This window comes from Cololabis saira, chromosome 2 (genome assembly GCF_033807715.1).
Source record: "Cololabis saira isolate AMF1-May2022 chromosome 2, fColSai1.1, whole genome shotgun sequence".
Classification (NCBI taxonomy): Eukaryota; Metazoa; Chordata; class Actinopteri; order Beloniformes; family Belonidae; genus Cololabis; species Cololabis saira.
In genome coordinates, this window is record NC_084588.1 from 46876853 (window position 1) to 46895183 (window position 18331).

General features: G+C 48.4%; 1 protein-coding gene across 1 annotated transcript in view; it reads left to right on the forward strand.

Annotated features, from left to right (window-relative positions):
- The first annotated feature begins 294 nt into the window (after nucleotides 1-294).
- The window catches only part of LOC133464587 (adhesion G protein-coupled receptor G3-like), a 30962-nt gene continuing 12925 nt past the window's right edge, over nucleotides 295-18331 (forward strand). The window contains exons 1-2 of the mRNA XM_061746661.1: nucleotides 295-392; nucleotides 13079-13344. Coding sequence (XP_061602645.1) covers nucleotides 329-392; nucleotides 13079-13344 — 330 coding nt within the window. The 5' untranslated portion in view covers nucleotides 295-328. The remainder of the gene's footprint in view (nucleotides 393-13078; nucleotides 13345-18331) is intronic.

Sequence of the window (18331 nt, forward strand, 5' to 3'; positions counted from 1 at the left end):
TTTGTATGCAGCGATACGAGAAATACAGATAAGGAACCAGCCGACTGCAGGAGAATAGTATCATTAAAAAAAGCTCTTTTTCTGTCAGATATGTCGGGGGGTTGTGTATCGTTCAGGATGTGTTTCTGCACATGTAGACGGGGGAAAGAAGCAGAACTTGAAATCTACCTCTCGTACTGTAGGTAGAAACTGCATGATGTGACTTTTACGCAGCGGATGAGGTGAGGTTTTGTGGTGCTTTTTCCTCCTCGAGTCTGCAGAGCTGACCTGTGATTGTTTCCGTTCTCACATTCCTCATGTTGCGTTTCTCTGCTGCAGTTTGTTACAGATGGAGGTCCGGCTGGCCGACAATCTGAAGACGCTGCTCTTCCTGATCGTCCTGCTCTCCCCCGGTAAGATAATCACACTACAACCATCACTAACTAGAGAAATAATCACACTACAACCATCACAAACTAGAGAAATAATCACACTACAACCATCACTAACTAGAGATATAATCACACTACAACCATCACTAACTAGAGATATAATCACACTACAACCATCACTAACTAGAGATATAATCACACTACAAACATCACTAACTAGAGATATAATCACACTATAACCATCACTAACTAGAGATGAGCAGCTTTGTTTATATATATGTACAGAAATGGGCAGCATATATATATATATATATATATATATATATATATATATATATATATATATATATATATATATATATATATATATATAAATATATATATATGTATATATATATATATATATAGTATATTTATATAAATATTCAATTATGTGTATGTATGTATGTATAGGTATGTGTGTGAGTATAATTACAGTATACAATAATAATAATAATAATAATAATAATAATAATAATAATAATAATGATAATAATAATAATAATAATAATAATAATAATAATAATAATAATTAAAGCTGCAAGCAGCGATGAACAGGCCCTCGCACTCACGGCCACCGCCCCCCATAAGCATATCAGAAATGTCACCACCCACGACTTCCTATGTCAAACCATCCAAAAGTTATAGCAGAAAAAAGGGACAACCAATCAGAAGAAGGGGCAGGGCTAATTCAGGCTAATGAAGCTCAATGACTCAATATCGAGTCCAAATGACACCACCCACGACTCTTTATGTCAAACCATTCAAAAGTTATGTCAGAGAAAAGTATTCTAGGGGGCGCTGTTGAGCCGTTAGGCCACGCCCAGTAATGCAAACCAGGAAATATCAAATTTATCGCCAGGCCTGGCTTGCATGCCAAATTTGGTGACTTTTGGGGAACTATCAAATATGGACCAATCAGATGAAGGGTGGGCGCGCTTTTTGGCGTCTAGCATTGCCACGGTAACGCTTTTGAAAGAGAAAAGTAATGCGTGTTGTCACAGGATGGAGACGCACATTTTGATGTATAACACACCTGGGTGCACGTTACGGTTCGGACCGTATTAATTGCCGAAGGAATGGCAAAATTTGATATTTCATGGTTTGCATGAATGGTCGTGGCCTAACGGCTCAACAGCGCCTCCTAGAATACTTTTCTCCTGCCATAACTTTTGAATGGTTTGACATAGAGAGTTGTGGGTGGTGTCATCGGACTCTGTATTGAGTCCTTGACCTTCATTGGCCTGAATTGGCCCGCCCCTTCTTCTGATTGGTTGTCCCTATTTTCTGCCATAACTTTTGAGGGTTTGACATAGAGAGTCATGGGTGGTGTTTATTTCTGATATGCTTATGGGGGACGGTGGCCATGAGTGCGAGGGCCCGTTCATTGCTGCTTGCAGCTTTAATTGCCTTTGTTTCTTTATTAGCAAGACGTTTAATTTTACACGTGGAAATCTTCTGCAGCTCCTACTCACGTCTCCTCTATTTTACACTGTATAAAACTGGAAAAAAAAAGATGCACATTGAATGGGGGTACAGACAAATTCTACGCTACATGGGCCCCTTTTTTCTCATATATTAAGAAGCTTGATTTAGTAATGTTATTTCTCCTAGTTGTGTGCGGGTATTTTTATTAGGGCCCGAGCACCTTCAGTGCGAAGGCCCTATTGTATCTGTAGGAATTTTTTTTCTTTCTTTCTTTCTTTTTCTGACGAAAGGAGGGCCTTTTTGCCCCCCTAAACGTGCCCAAAAAGTCACCAAATTTTGCATGCAAGTCAGGCCTGGCGAAAAATTTGATATTTAATGGTTTGCATTAATGGGCGTGGCAAAATGGCTCAACAGCGCCCCCTTGAAAACTTTGTGCCTCAAGCCCCAGAATGCGGTATGTCGTACACGCACGAAAATCGGTACACTCCTATATCATGTCGCAACTAAAAGAAAAGTCTCTTGGCGCCATGGCCGAAACCGAACAGGAAGTCGGCCATTTTGAACATTCTGAATTAATTGCGTAATTTTGGAGTAATATATGCCATTCCTTCGAGAGTTAATTCAGCCCGAACCGTATCGTGAACCCAGATGTGTTATACATCAAAATGTGCGTCTCCATCCTGCGACTACACGCATTACTTTTCTCTTTCAAAAGTGTTACCGTGGCGACGCTAGATGCCAACAAGCGGACCCCCCCTTCATCTGATTGGTCCATATTTGATAGTTCCCCAAAAGGCACCAAATTTGGCATGCAAGCCAGGCCTGGCGATAAATTTGATCTTTCATGGTTTGCATTAATGGGCGTGGCAAAATGGCTCAACAGCGCCCCCCGGAAAACTTTGTGCCTCAAGCCCCACAATACGGTTTGACGTACATGCACGAAAATCGCTACACACCTGTATCATGTCACAACTAAAAGAAAAGTCTCTTGGCGCCATGGCCAAAACCGAACAGGAAGTGGGTCATTTTGAATAAATTGTGTTATTTTGGCGAAATTTATGCCATTCCTTCGGCAGTTAATTCAGCCCGAACCGTAACGTGCACCCAGGTGTGTTATACATCAAAATGTGCGTCTACATCCTGCGACACCACGCATTACTTTTCTCTTTCAAAAGTGTTACCGTGGCGACGCTAGACGCCAAAAGGCGCGCCCCCCCTTCATGTGATTGGTCCATATTTGATAGTTCTCCAAAAGTCACCAAATTTTGCATGCAAGCCAGACTTGGCAATAAATTTGATATTTCATGGTTTGCATTAATGGGCGTGGCCTAACGGCTCAACAGCGCCCCCTAGAATACTTTTATCTGCCATAACTTTTGAATGGTTTGACATAGGAAGTCGTGGGTGGTGTCTTGGGACTCTGTAATGAGTCCTTAAGCTTCGTTGGCCTTAATAAGCCCCGCCCCTTCTTCTGATTGGTTGTCCCGATTTTCTGCTATAACTTTGGAATGGTTTGACATAGGGAGTCGTGGGTGGGGTCATCAGATTCTTTATGGAGTCCTTGACCTTCATTGGCCTGAATTAGCCCCGCCCCTTCTTCTGATTGGTTGTCCCTTTTTTCTGCCATAACTTTTGAATGGTTTGACATAGGAAGTCGTGGGTGGTGTCATGGGACTCTGTACTGAGTTCTTAAGCTTTGTTGGCCTTAATTAGCCCCGCCCCTTCTTCTGATTGGTTGTCCCGATTTTCTGCTATAACTTTGGAATGGTTTGACATAGGGAGTCGTGGGTGGGGTCATCAGATTCTTTATGGAGTCCTTGACCTTCATTGGCCTGAATTAGCCCCGCCCCTTCTTCTGATTGGTTGTCCCTTTTTTCTGCTATAACTTTTGAATAGTTTGACATAGGAAGTCGTGGGTGGTGTGTTTTCTGATATGCTTATGGGGGGCGGTGGCCGTGAGTGCGAGGGCCCGTTCATCGCTGCTTGCAGCTTTAATTTCTTATTATTTTATTAGTATTTTATTTTTTATTTACATATGTATGTATGTTTTACTTGTTTTCACTCTGCCAGATAGATGTGAAGATTAGACAGTCTAGTAAGTACCATGATGTGCATCTATATGGCGAAATAGTCTGGTTAGATTCCATTGTATTATCTGGTCGATCTGTAAGTAAATTAGTCAAGGCGTATTGTTGATGTGTTGGTTTTTTTTGTGTGTGTTTCTTTTTTTTGTTAATGTCCTTTACTTAAGCATTATAATTCATATGTGCATTTATACTGTTAATGTTTGTCGTGCCAAAAATTCAATAAAAAAAGATGTGGTTCCTTTTGTGGTTTCATGTCTGTAGATCTGTGTTTTATTTCCACTAATTGTGGACTTTGCTCCATCAGCTTCAAGTGAAAATGACCTGTACTTCAACTTCTGGTACCTGGCGTCATGTGATTCCTAGTAGGGGTGGGAGGATACGGGCAACTCACGATTCAATACTGTGGCGATATGTGGCCCACGATAACTATAATATCACGATACACGATATCTACGATATTCAATATATTGTAAGAGACTTCATCAACGATATATCACGATATATGTGACTGAAAAAGAAAAAATACCCATAAAAAGGAAAACGTCTGTAGTTATGCATTTATTCAATGCCAAAACTTCATACAATGTACAAAGAAAGTGCATTTGTATAAACCTCACTGCCTCCTAGGTTGTAAATGTAAACACTGTACAGCTGGACAAATTAAAGTGCATGAACAATAGTGCGGTGACAACTGCGTAAATCCATTATGTATGTTGTAATAAAATATCGATATTTGCCGTCAGTTTATCGATTATTTATTGCGACAGAGAGCAACGCCGCTTCTTCTCAGGGGGAAGTGTACGCAAAAGATCATGCAGAGTGCGATTGAACCTTTCACATTGGGGGTTCCCTTGTGGGTGATGTGGCGTTGTTCTGGTTTTCTTCACTCCATACAATCTGCATAACTCTGCAATCACTGGACTTTCAAAATTCCTGCCCTGATCAGAGTGCAGCCGCTCTGGTACTCCATACTTTAGAAACCACTCTTTCAGGATGACTTTAGCAGTAGTTTCTGCCTTCTGATCACGTGTGGCAAAGGCCTGACTGAACTTAGTAAACACATCTGTCATTACAAGTACATTTTCACGACCATCCGTGGCACGTTCCAGTGTTGTGTAATCCATAACAACCACCTCAAGTGGGCGAGTGGCCAAGAATGTGGGTGCTTGAATCTTTGGCTGTGGCATTTTTGTTAACACACACCTGACATTTCTTCACCCACTGCTCAAAATCCCCATACATACCCACCCAAAAACATCTTTGTCTCACCAGGCCCAACGTCCTTTCGATTCCTTGATGTCCCATTTGCTCATGAACGCTTTTGAGAACCTGCTCCTTCAGACAGTCCAGCAGCAGGAGCTGATGGCAGGTTCCAGTGTGAGCATCTTCAATCACTCTGTACAGAAGTCCATCTTTCTCCTGTAGACGCGACCACTGTTTTAACAAAGAGCAGACTGGCTTTGTTAGAGTTTTCTTTTCCTGGTAAGTTGGTTTCCTTTGTTTATCCCAAAACCCTCTCAAAACTCTGAGTGCTGGGTCAGACTCTTGGAAGCTCTGGAGCTCTGCTTTGGAATATCCAGGGAGTGTGGGAGTGTTGTCCTGGGCCACACTGTTAGCTCCTGTCTCGCTGACCTCAGCTGCACTTAACTGTCTGAGCTTACAACACTCAACACCTGCTGTCACTAGATCTAAGTCCAGGGCTGTACCTGTCTTGAGAGTGTTACATATGGCTACACACCCATCATATTCTGCATCGTCACTATCGGGTTCTGGCTCACCAGTTGCTGGTCGCCGAGAAAGGGCATCAGCAGCAGTATTACACCTGCCGGGGCGATACTTTACATCAAAATCAAACACGGCCAACTGAGAAACCCACCGCTGCTGAATGGCTCCTAAACTGGCTGTGGAGAGGTGGCATAGGGGGTTGTTATCGGTGATGATGGTGAACTTTGACCCCAAAAGATAACTCCTAAATATTTCGGTGACTGCCCACTTTAAGGCTAGGAGCTCAAGCTTCATGCTGCTATAGTTCTGATTATTATTTTCTGCCCCTCTGAGCCTCCTACTGGCATATGCTATAACTGTCTTCCTTCCCCTTTGTTCCTGATGTAGAACCGCCCCTAAACCCAGGCTGCTGGCATCTGTCTCTAGTATAAAAGGAAGAGGGAAATCTGCATAGCCTAGTGTGGGAGCACTGGTTAGCTTTTTTTTCAAATGCTCAAAAGCTCTTAGACACTCTGGTCTCCATGACGACCTGAACAGCTGATTAGCTCTGACCTGGCTGCTTTCCTTGACACATGCAGTTACAACATCATGAAAAGGCCCTGCAATCTGTGAAAACCCCTCTATGAACCTCCTATAGTAACTGCAAAACCCCCAAAACGACCTAAGCTCTTTTACAGTGCTAGGGATGGGCCATGACTTCACTGCACTTATCTTTTCTGGATCTGTGTCTATGCCTTGGGCTGAGACCTGGTGGCCAAGGAACCTAACCTCAGGTTGGAGAAAATGGCACTTTTCCACTTTAACTTTCAGACCTGTCTCTTTCAATCTCTTCAGAACGGTCTCAAGTCTCTCCAAGTGGTCCTGGAAGGTTGGAGAAAACACAAGCAAGTCATCTAAATAAATCAACACAATCTGGAAGGCTAAATCACTCATCGTGGCCTGCATCAAGCGTTGAAACGGTGCAGGGGCGTTAGTTAGCCCGAAGGGCATTCGTAGGTACTCGTATAGCCCAAATGGTGTTGTGAACGCTGTTTTGTCTCTATCCTTCTCATTCATCACAACCTGGTGGTATCCGCTTGCGAGATCGATGGTTGAGAAGAAAGCCGCACCACTCAGGGCATCCAGACTCTCGTCGATGCGTGGAAGTGGAAATGCATCACGCCTTGTTTTCGAATTCAGCCTCCGGTAATCTACGCATAGCCTCAAACTTCCATCAGGCTTGCGCACAAGAACGATTGGTGAAGCATACGAGCTTGAACTCTCTTGAATCACTCCCTTTCTCAACAGGTCAGAAATGTGCTCTTTAACCTCTTTGTACTGATTAGGTGGTATACGGTGGTACGGTTGGGAGACTGGTGTTTCATCCAGTAGTGGGATTTCATGTTTCACTCGATCAGCGGATCCCAGATCTTCATCATTAGCTGCGAACACATCCACGTACTTCATCAAAACTGCCACAAGCTCTTTCTGTTGCTCTGGTGTACCTCCCAAGTGCAAGCGGTCAAGTAAAGTCTGTGGGTCACTGTCAGATCCCTGCTCTTCTTTCCGGTTAACTACCACTTCCTCATGATTAGCAGAGATACGCTGAAACTTTACCTCGTAGGGGTCACCCTCAACACACTGACACTGGCTAAGAATACCAAGCCTAGTCTTCGGGGAGAGCCAGACATCTTCTGGTGAAAAGTTGATTACTTGAACAGGAAAAATGTGATTGTTGGATGTTATCACTGTAGGAACAACTATCAACTCACCAGGCAGTGGAACGTTCCCTGGTTCAAACAGCGTGACGCCCCCACCCTCTGTCTGGTTTTTACGGCCTTGCACGTGGACGGTGGAGACGGATGAAGCAGGTACATGTACTTTGTTTTTGCCAGCTACACGAGCCACGGACATCTTCTCAATGAGCTCTGCCTCTTGCACCCGGTTGAAGGCTTCTCTCCAAACAGAGTCCAGCTCACCCTGTAGAGTTGTGTCGAACTCTGAAGGCATTAACTGCCTGCACCGTTTAGCAATGTTCATTCCAATGATGCCAGGTAGAGAGGAGTCTGGTTCGTTTGTGTCTTCGTCTTTGATTATGAGAAAACCACACTCTGGGATGGTAAGTCCAGCTACCTGTATGTCAAGCTCAACATAGCCTAAGTATGGCAGCGGCAACTTGTTTTCAGCTGTTAACTTGAGCCATTTAGCAGTGCAGTGCATGTCATCTTCTTCTCCATGGAGGTGGTCTCTGAAGAAACTTTCTGTCAAAGTGCTAACATTAATTCCTGTGTCTAATAGGCATCTCAGAGGGACACCATCTATCTGAATGTCTACCTCGGGGCACTCGTCTACAGCATTTAAAAAAAAAACGCTCTTTGGTTAAAGTGTCTGCTGAGCCTTCTGACTTGCCTCGCATTGCCCGGCTCATACCAATGGAGGGATCTCGTTTCCCTGTGTTGCAGGAGAAGCGGTAACACTGGGCTTGCTCTGTTGTCTACGTGGTGTAGTGCAATGTCTAGCAATATGCCCCACCCCTTCACAGCGTAAACAGATTGGCTGACCATCGCTTGTGTACTTAGGCTTCACTTTGGGTCTACTACCCTTATTAACAACACCTGTACTGAGATTCTGGGTAGTGAGCTCACGAACTGCATTGGTTAGCTCACCAATAGCTTTACCCTGCTGTGTGATTATCTTCACTACCTCCTGTAAGGTCAGTCTCAAGTCAGTTGGTGAGTCAGTGGTCTGTTGTGTCATCTCACTGACAGCGCCAACTAGATTTCTGCTTCTCGCTACATTTGAGCTCCGAGGACAGTCTTCCAGAGCCCACATGATTGCTTCTTCACGGACCTCAAACAAACTAGACCGCGGTCTCCCTCTAACGAGCCTTCGGAGTTCGCGTCGGAGGGCGGAGTCACGCACACCTTCAATGAACTGGTCTCTAAGTGCTAACTGTGCGTCAGCTACTGCATCTGTTGAAGGGCAGAGTTAAGCAGCTGTGAGAGTGCATGGGAGTAATCTCTTAGGTCCTCTCCCTCTAACTGTCTACGGGCATAGAACGCATGCAACAGTTGTGGGGTACTGCGCTTTTCCCTGAAGGCTCTCCTAAGGGATGCGAATAGGTCACTGGGTTCCCACACCTGTTCCTCCATACACAACTTGACCTCTTCTAAGGCTGAACCTCTTAACAATGAAAGGACAAATCTGCTTGATCCTGATTGCGGAGACCCCTTGCTCTCATTGCCCTCCCTACCTCCTCTATGAACTCATCGACAGTGTAAATATTTTTACCTGGTTCACCACTAAATGGTACAATGTGTTTTTCTCTTGGAATGTAAACAACAGATCTTGTTTGAACATCACCCAAATTGGCAATACTGGACAAAACTTCATTATGTTTCTTACTCAATTCCAGGACTTGTGACTGCAGCTGCTGTACCACAGGGTTACCTTCATCACCCTGCACAGAAGCAGTGGCGCTGTCCATCTCCTCTTCGCTGGACGCTCCAGGAGCAGCCGCTCCCCTGTTGTCTTCTGACATTTGGAAAAGTCTTATTGTGTCTTTATTGCAGGAAAATAACAGTTCAAGTTCAATGTCTCTGAGACGGGACACCAGACGATCAGCTCCCCCAGCGATCCACGTCAGCGATGCAGACGCTCCTCTCGTTCTGGATCACCAGCCCGCACAGCAACTTCAGGAACACCACTACTGTTGTTTGTTTGCTCTATGTAGTTTCTCTATTTGACTAAAATCTCAAAATTAAACAGGGTATCCCACTTCTGACACCAATTAGTGTGGCCAGGTCAATGAGGGAGGAGACCGGACACAAAAATACTTTTTAGTAGGATCTTTAATACCCCGACTGCCCTCAAACGAGCACAGCATTAATTCTCTAATTTTGAGAGAAATGTTTGTTGTAACAGTCAAATAAAAAATTAAAACAAGTTATTTCTTGTCTCTTCTGAATATCTTCTGAATGTCTCAGTCTCAAGTAAGCGAAACCAATGAAACAAAACCAAAACAAATCAAAACCAAATACTAACAAACAACAGTAGTGGCCTATTCCTAGGTAAACAGGAAATAAAATACATTAATTAGCATGAATACATTTTTAAGCCACTCTCCTCATTTTATCAGACACATTTTACAGTACATTACAGTACAGTAAAGTTTTAGCTCTGTAAACTTCATGAAATAATTTAATAAACACCATGAATTAACTTTAATGTACATTCTTACATATCTCAGTGCAAAATACACTTTTTACCATGACCTTTAATGAACTTGTACATTCAGAAACCAAAATCATGTGCTCACTTACTCTAGCTTGTAGCTTCAGAGCCTCATCCTGCACCTGGATGCAGCTCACACGGCTCTTTCTCCCCTCTAAATGGGTAACTCAACATATAGCTTCATAAACAGCATTTAACACTGAAATTATAACAGTAACTAATATTTCAGTACATTATGTGCCACTTACGCTGACCCGTTGTCGTCTATGGCGGCTCCCGACACCGTGGACTCAATACACGAACCCCCGACCGACGAGAAGTAAACACGAAGTTCTGAGTCACACACGCTCGTCAGACGGCTCAATTACCGGTCCGCTCTAACTCTTTCACTCGGTCACGTATTTCCTCTGTGATACACGGTTTTCACGGCTCAAACCCATCACACACTCTCAGACAAGAAATACACCTCTGCCATTGTTTGCGTTAGGAAGACGACGGTTCGCGGGTGTTCACGTCTCGCGTGACTTCCTGGTTCTCACAAGATTCTCAACCAGGCTGGCCTTAAAGTGACAGTACACATTCTATTAGGGCTCAGTTAACACAAAAAAACACAGTAACCCCTGTTCACTTGGCTACATAAGTTTCAAGTGATTTCAGTGAGAGTTGTGGGTTTTTCCTTCTTTAACTGAGGGGTACCAACAATTTTGTCCACGTGTGTAATTTAAAAATATGGTGTGGTGCCGAAGAACGGGAGTCGGAGGCGGAGTGTAAATATTGAAAGAAGGCGCGAGCCGTTTATTAACATCAGCCATCAAAATCATAACAACACTTAACCGGAAGTGTAACGTCCATCCCTCGTCTCTAACCGTGCGGATCAACATTGACCCGCAGAAGGTTCCTAAGTGAATTATGTAACCCACTACACCAGCCCCCCCAGAATTCACCCATAGTCAAAATCCCCCCGCCACGGGGGAACGACGGCCGACCCCTACGGGTGCGACAAACCGGGGTCGAGGGGGGCGGGGTCGAAGGTGCGGCCGCACCAACCACTGGGCCGGGGGGCAAACGCGCACCCGGCGGCGCGGGCCTCCCAACCGGGGGCAGGGAAGAGGGCCCAGGGGGCCGGCCCCTACGAGGGGCTTGTGCCAACTCCAACGGCCGGGAAATGTCCACGTGGGCCGGCTTAACCCTATCCACAGAGACAGTCTCAGGCCTACCGCCAACGTCCACAACTAAGCTCTTAACCCCGTGCTGCAGGACCCTTAATGGCCCGTCGTAGGGAGGGCGCAGGGGGCCGCGGTGGGCATCATGGCGAACGAACACGAAATCCGCCGAGTGCAGACTGGGGTGCACCTTGAAGGCGGGGGAGCCGTGCTGTGATGTAGGGATGGGCATGAACGCCCCAGCGGCCTCCAGCAGGGCGGCGCGCTGCTTGGCTGCCGACCAGGGGGCAGTGGCGCTCGGGATGAAATCCCCCGGGACTCACTGGGTCTGCCCGTAGACCAACTCAGCGGAAGAGGATTGCAGGTCCTCCTTGGGGGCGCACCTCAGGCCCAGGAGGACCCATGGGAGTTTATCCACCCAGTTGCCATCCGTCAAGCTCGCGCGGAGGGCTGCCTTCATCGAACGGTGGAATCTCTCCACCAGGCCGTTCGCCTGGGGGTGGTAGGCCGTGGTGCGGTGTAGCTTGACCCCCAACCCGTCCGCGACCGCGTTCCACAGCTCCACAGTAAACTGCGCGCCGCGGTCCGAGGAGAGGTCGGACGGGGTCCCGAAATGCGCAACCCACGTCCCGATGAATGCCCGGGCCACGTCGGATGAGGTTGTTGAGGCGAGAGGAATGGCCTCGGGCCAACGCGTTGTTCTGTCGACCACCGTGAGGAGATAGGTGAAGCCCTGCGAAGGAGGCAGCGGACCAACCAGGTCGACGTGAACGTGGTCGAACCTCCGCTCCGGAAAGGTGAAGGTTTCAAAGGGGGCCCTGGTGTGACGGTGCACCTTAGCCCGCTGGCAGGCCACACACGCGTCGACCCACGCCCTCACGTCCTTCTTCAGCCCTTGCCACACAAACTTCTGAGAAACCAACCTAACGGTCGGCTTTCTGCCAGGGTGGGAGAGATTGTGCACCGCCTCGAAAACGCCCCGCCTCCAGTCAGCAGGAACCGTCGAGGCTGGCCAGTAGAGATATCACACCACAGTCTGACACCCGAGTCACCGACCGCGACCTCCTCCAGGCGCAACCCGGTGTCGGAGGCCCTGAGGGCCTGGATCCCGCGGTCCGAGGCCTGGTCCGCGCTCATGCCGGCGTAGTCGACACCCAACTGGACCGCCCCTACAACCGCCCTGGAGAGGCAGTCCGCGACCACCTTGTCCTTACCGGCGACGTGTCGGACGTCGGTGGTGTACTCCGATATGAACGCCAACTGGCGCTGCTGGTGGGCAGACCACGGTTCAGCCACTTTCGACATGGAGAACGTGAGGGGTTTGTGGTCCACGAAAGCCGTAAACTCCCGACCCAGGAGGAAACGGAAGTGGCGGATTGCCAGGAAGAGGGCCAGGAGTTCCCTGTCGAACGCACTGTATTTACGCTCTCTGGGGGTCAACTGGCGGCTGAAAAAGGCGAGCGGCTGCCAGGCGCCGTCGACCCACTGCTCGTGCACTGCGCCGACGGCGTAATCCGACGCGTCAGTCGTGACTGCCACGGGCTGGAGGGGTGGTGATGAAACTCACCGACCTGGCCGCGGTGGAACTCCCCAGCGCCGAGACAACGTGGTAATAGCGCGCATCGTCATCTGTGATGCCGCGCTCACCTCTGGGCGAACCATGCTGCCGCTGATGTCTCCCAAAACTCCGGCAACTTCAGAAAAGCAGCGTTGTTTGCCATGTTCGGTTCAGTCTCTGAGTCTTCAGCGGGACTGACGTCGGGGTCACCAGTGTGGTGCTGAAGAACGGGAGTCGGAGGCGGAGTATGAATGTTGAAAGAAGGCGTGAGCCTTTTATTAACATCAGCCATCAAAATCATAACAACACTTAACCGGAAGTGTAACGTCCGTCCCTCGTCTCTAACCGTGCAGAACAACATTAACCCGCAGAGGGTTCCTAAGTGAATTATGTAACCCAGTACACCGGTTCCTTTTGTGGTTTCATGTCTGTCGATCTGTGTTTTATTGCCTTGACGGCTGTTAATTCCACTAATTGTGGACTTTGCTCCATCAGGTTCAATTGAATATGACCTGTTCTTCAACTTCTGTGGTACCTGGCGTCATGGCAACGGCCCGCTCCGGCTGGAGGTCAAGCTCACGCCGGGCTGCAGAGGGCTCTCCTTCGCCGCCAACGAGAGCGTCCTGTCGGTCCGCGGGCGGCTGACGGCCGAGTGCAACACGGACAAAGTGATCGAGCTACACGAGTTCGGACTCCACCCGGAAAAGGACGTCGGCTTCTGCGTTTACTGGGAGCCGTTGCTGGACCAGTTCAAGATGGAGGTAAAAACACGTTTCTGTTAGTTGAAATGATGTTGTCACTCTCCTGATCATCCAGGTCGCGGGTAGGGATGCTAGTTATCGATTATTTAATTAATTGATTAATTGATGGGGGAAGTGATAGCCTAGTCCAGGGGTCGGCAACCCAAAATGTTGAAAGAGCCATATTGGACCAAAAACACAAAAAACAAATATGTCTGGAGCCGCAAAAACTTAAAAGTCTTGTATAAGCCTTATAATAATAATAATAATAATTCATTTTATTTAACGGCGCCTTTCATGTCACCCAAGGTCACCTTACAGAATAAAAACAAAACAATACAATAAAGGAAATACAATAATAATAAAGTAGAAATTATAATACATACACACATACACAATACATACAATCAAGGAGCAACAGTACAGATAACAGAACAGTATGGTGGGAGGTAGTGTGTGGTGACCGGTCAAAGTGAATGGGCAAGTTTAAACAGGTGAGTCTTGAGTTGTGTTTTGAATGTGGTGATGGAGTCTATTTGTCTTATGTATGGGGGGAGGGAGTTCCAGAGTCTGGGTGCCGTACAACTGAAAGCTCGGGCACCCATGCTGCTAAGGTGTGAGGTGGGAGTGAAAAGAAGTCCAGCAGAGGTTGAGCGGAGGGTACGGGAGGGGGTGTATTCTTTCAGTAGGTCACAGAGGTAGGTGGGGGCTAGGTTATGAAGGGCTTTGTGGGTGAGGAGGAGGTTTTTATAAATGATACGGTATTGGACTGGGAGCCAGTGGAGTTGGATAAGAACGGGGGTGATGTGGTCAGATGACTTGATGCGGGTGATGATCCGGGCGGCCGAGTTCTGATTGAGTTGTAGTTTGTTGGTGAGTTTGGTTGGGAGGCCAGTGAGGAGAGCATTACAGTAATCGATACGGGATGTGACGAATGAGTGGACCAGAATTTCGGTGCTGGATTGGGACAGTGCTGGACGAAGTCTGGAGATGTTGCGGAGGTGGAAGAATGCAGTCCGGGTGATGTTGTGGATGTGAGGTGCAAATGAGAGTGTATTGTCCAGAATGACGCCGAGGCTCTTGACGTGGGGGGAAAAGGGTACCGGGAAGCCGTCGATGATGATGGGAGGGGCGGGAGAGGGTTGTGACTTGGTGAGGGTGGATTTGGAGCCGATGAGAAGAGCCTCAGTTTTATTGCCGTTGAGTTTTAGGAAGTTATTGCTCATCCAGGTATTAATGTCGTGTAGACAGGTGGTGAGGGAAGCGGGAGGAATGGCAGCGGTGGGGTTGGAGGAGATATATATCTGAGTGTCATCGGCGTAAGTGTGAAAATGGACCCCATGGTGACGGAGAATTGAACCTAGGGGTAGGAGGTAGATGGTGAAGAGAAGGGGACCCAGTACTGACCCCTGGGGGACACCCATTGTGACACCCGTGCATCCGGATTTATGGTTCTGTAGTTGGACAAACTGTTGACGGTCAGTGAGGCAAGATGAAAGCCAGGAGAGTGCAACACCAGTGATCCCAATGCCAGCCAGGCGGTCCAGGAGTATTGGGTGAGAAATGGTGTCGAAGGCTGCGCTGAGGTCCAGGAGGATGAGGATGGTGAGTAGGCCGGAGTCAGCTGCACGGAGGAGGTCGTTAGTGATTTTAACCAGGGCTGTTTCAGTGCTATGATTGGGGCGGAAACCGGATTGGAAGGGTTCGTGGAGTTTATTTGAATTTAGGTGGGACTGTAATTGTGCTGCTACCACCTTTTCCAGAGTTTTGGAGATGAAGGGAAGGTTGGAGATGGGCCTGTAGTGATTGAGGTCAGATGGGTCTGCACCTGGTTTTTTTAGGGTGGGTGTGATGGCAGCTAGTTTGAGGATTGGGGGAACGGTTCCAGTGGTGAGGGAAGAATTAATTATTTTGGTAATCATGGGGGAAATGGATGGCAGACATGCTTTGACAAGCAGGGTGGGGAGGGGATCGAGCTGACAGGTGGTGGTTTTGGCTTTACGAATTAGTTCTGAGATGGTGTGTTCTGATACCGGAGTGAAATTGGTGAGAGGACTGGAGAGGGGTTGGTTGGTGGTGGTTATCCATGGTGGGTCATTTGTGGAAGAGCGTGTTGAGGCCAGTTGATGGTGAATTATGTTGATTTTGGAGCTGAAGAAGTCCAGGAAGGCGGTGCACTGGTCAGTGGAGATGTCTGGAGGGAGGGTTTTTGGAGGCTGAAGTAAGCGGTTGACGGTTGAAAAAAGGACTCTATTGTTTCCTGTGGCAGAATTAATGAGGTTGGAGTAATATGATGATTTGGCGGTATTAAGTGCATTTTTGTAGAGCTGAAGGTGATCGGAGTACATTTGGATGTGCACAGTGAGTCCGGTCCTTTTGCAGAGTCGCTCCAGTTGACGGCCTGTGGATTTGAGCTGGTGGAGGTCAGGGGTGAACCAGGGGGCAGAGTGGGTAAATGAAACTGAGCGGGTTTTAAGTGGAGCCAGGGCAGTGAGAGAGGAGGAGAGACAGTTATTGTAGTGTTGTACCAGATCGGCAGGGGAGGAGGATGAGGGGGGATTGGGGAAGGAGCTGATAAGGGTAGAGAGATCTGTGGGGTTGATGTGTTTGATGTTTCTGAAGGAGATGATCCGTTGTTCTTTGACTTTGTGCAAATGGGTGTGGATGTCATAAAGAATGGCTTTGTGGTCCGAGATGGGGAAGTCCATGATAGTGAGGTTGGCGGGAGTTATGTCTGTGCAGCAGATTAAATCGAGAATGTGACCTTTGCTATGTGTTGCGAGGTTGACGTGTTGTGTGATACCAAGGCAGTTTAGAAGTGATGTGAAGTCGTTTGCTAGGGTGCAGGATGGGTCGTCAATATGAATGTTGAAATCGCCATGGAGGATAACAGTAGGGGACATTGTGCATACAGATGTTAACAGTGACGAGAATTCAGTAAGGAAAACAGCGGAGGGTTTTGGTGGTCTGTAGATGGTAATGATGATGATGGGTTTGGGTCCAGAGAGTTTTACAGCTAGGCATTCAAAGGAGGAGTGTTGGGGGACAGTGAGAGCAGTGACTTTTATGTTTTTACGGTAGATGAGAGCCAGCCCCCCCCCCCTTCCAGTGGCGCGGGGTTTACTAAAAAAGGAAAAGCCAGGTGGGGTGGTTGCATTTAACTGAGTGAAATCATTCGGCTGTTGCCACGTCTCTGTGAGGCAGAAAATGTCCAGAGTTTTGTCGGTGATGAGATCAGAGATGAGAAGGGCCTTATTGGTTAGTGATCTGATATTAAGAAGACAGAGTTTGAGACAGGTGAGTGGTATATATGCAGCTGCTTTGGGCAGGGGAGAGAGTACACTGTGATTGACAGGATTGATATGGCGGTCTGTGCGGGGAGGGGGGCGTGGCTCCTTGAAGGTCACATGGAAACGGAGGGGTCTGACAGTTATAATGGTATCGATTGGGCGACCGACAGCAGGGGGTGTAATAACAGCAGGGGCCTGTAGGAGGAGCGATTCACAGATGGCAATGGATGTAGTGACAGCAGGGGCCTGTAGGAGGAGCGATTCAGAGATGGCAATGGATGTAGTGACAGCAGGGGCCTGTAGGGGGAGTGATTCACCGAGGGAGGGGGGAGAAGAAGAAGGCACTGGTGGCACGGGGGAGTGGGCGTGGCATGTAAATAGTCATGCATGAGTGTCCTGTATGTAGTCAATGGTGTGTACAGTGCGCTGTATGTTTTTTGTAAGCATGCGGCTGCCTAGCTTGCTCGGGTGAAGTCCATCGTGCCGGTAGAATGAAGGGCGGTTCCAAAATAAATTGAAATTGTCAATGGAATGAAAGCCATGGACACCGCAGACAGCCTGGAGCCAGAAGTGGAGGTGAAGGAGGCGACTGAAGTTCTGTTCACCGCGGCCCAGGGTGGGCAGAGGGCCGCTGATGAAGACTGATTTTCCACAGTTTTTTAACATGGCAAACAGGCTGTTGAAGTCCCGTTTCAGCACGTCGGGGTTACTCCGGAACACATCGTTGGTCCCAAGGTGCAGGATGATACGATTAATCGAGAGGGGAAGTGTTTGGAGTAAACCTGGAAGTATTTCGATCATTTTTGTGACTGTGGCCCCTGGAAAACAGTGCGTGGAGGCGTTGAAAAATCGCGTTTTCCTGATTATGGAGTCCCCCACTATAGCGGTGGTTGGGGGAAACAGGGGGGGAGGGGGGCGGGGCGGCAGGCACTGGTCCTCTGTTGGAGGGGACCTTGACGAGGTTGTAGGTGCAGCTGCGGCCACTTTGCAGCGGGGTAGATCACTGGAGCGTCGCGCCCTGAGAGCAGCTTCCTTCACAATTTTGCGACGGGAGGAGGAGGTGGTCACAGACCGGGACGATGGAGGACCCGAAGCAGACCCACGACCCCCTCGGGCTGCTGGCAGCGAGGCTGTGACGGGGCTGGCTGGAGGAGGATGGACAGGTTGAGGGAAATCCTCAAGGCTCAGGATGTTGTATTTGTTTCCCAGCTGGAGCTCGCAGGGGGGAGGGGGGGAGGAGGGGGGTGTTCCTCGCTTTTTCCCATTGACTGTGGGCCGTGCCGTTTGGATAGGGGTGGACGTGAGGGACCCGAGCCTCGGGTTCGGGTTAAGGGTGAAAGTTGCCTCTGAAATTCGGCTTTTAGTCACCCATTTTGGCTTCGGCTTGGCCCCCTGCAAGAGCCATGTGTCTCCAGCCAGGGGATCCGGGTGTGAAGCAGAGACTGAGGAAGCTAGCCTGGATGTAGCTGTGGGGACAGCAACAGTGTGGGGCGGAGTGACAGGGGCTGTCCGATCAGCTGGGGCGACCGCTGCGGCGGGGGAGCCGGCATCAGGCAGCGGGAGAGTGGAGTCCAGGTCAGCGGGGTTGGCAGGAGGACCGGCGCCCAGAATAATCACTGAGTCCAGGCGAGTCTCTTCATTCCTGATCCAGTGGAGGTTGGAAATGCGCTGCTCCAGCTCTGCGATCTTCTGGGATTTGCGGAGGCAGCTGTCGCAGT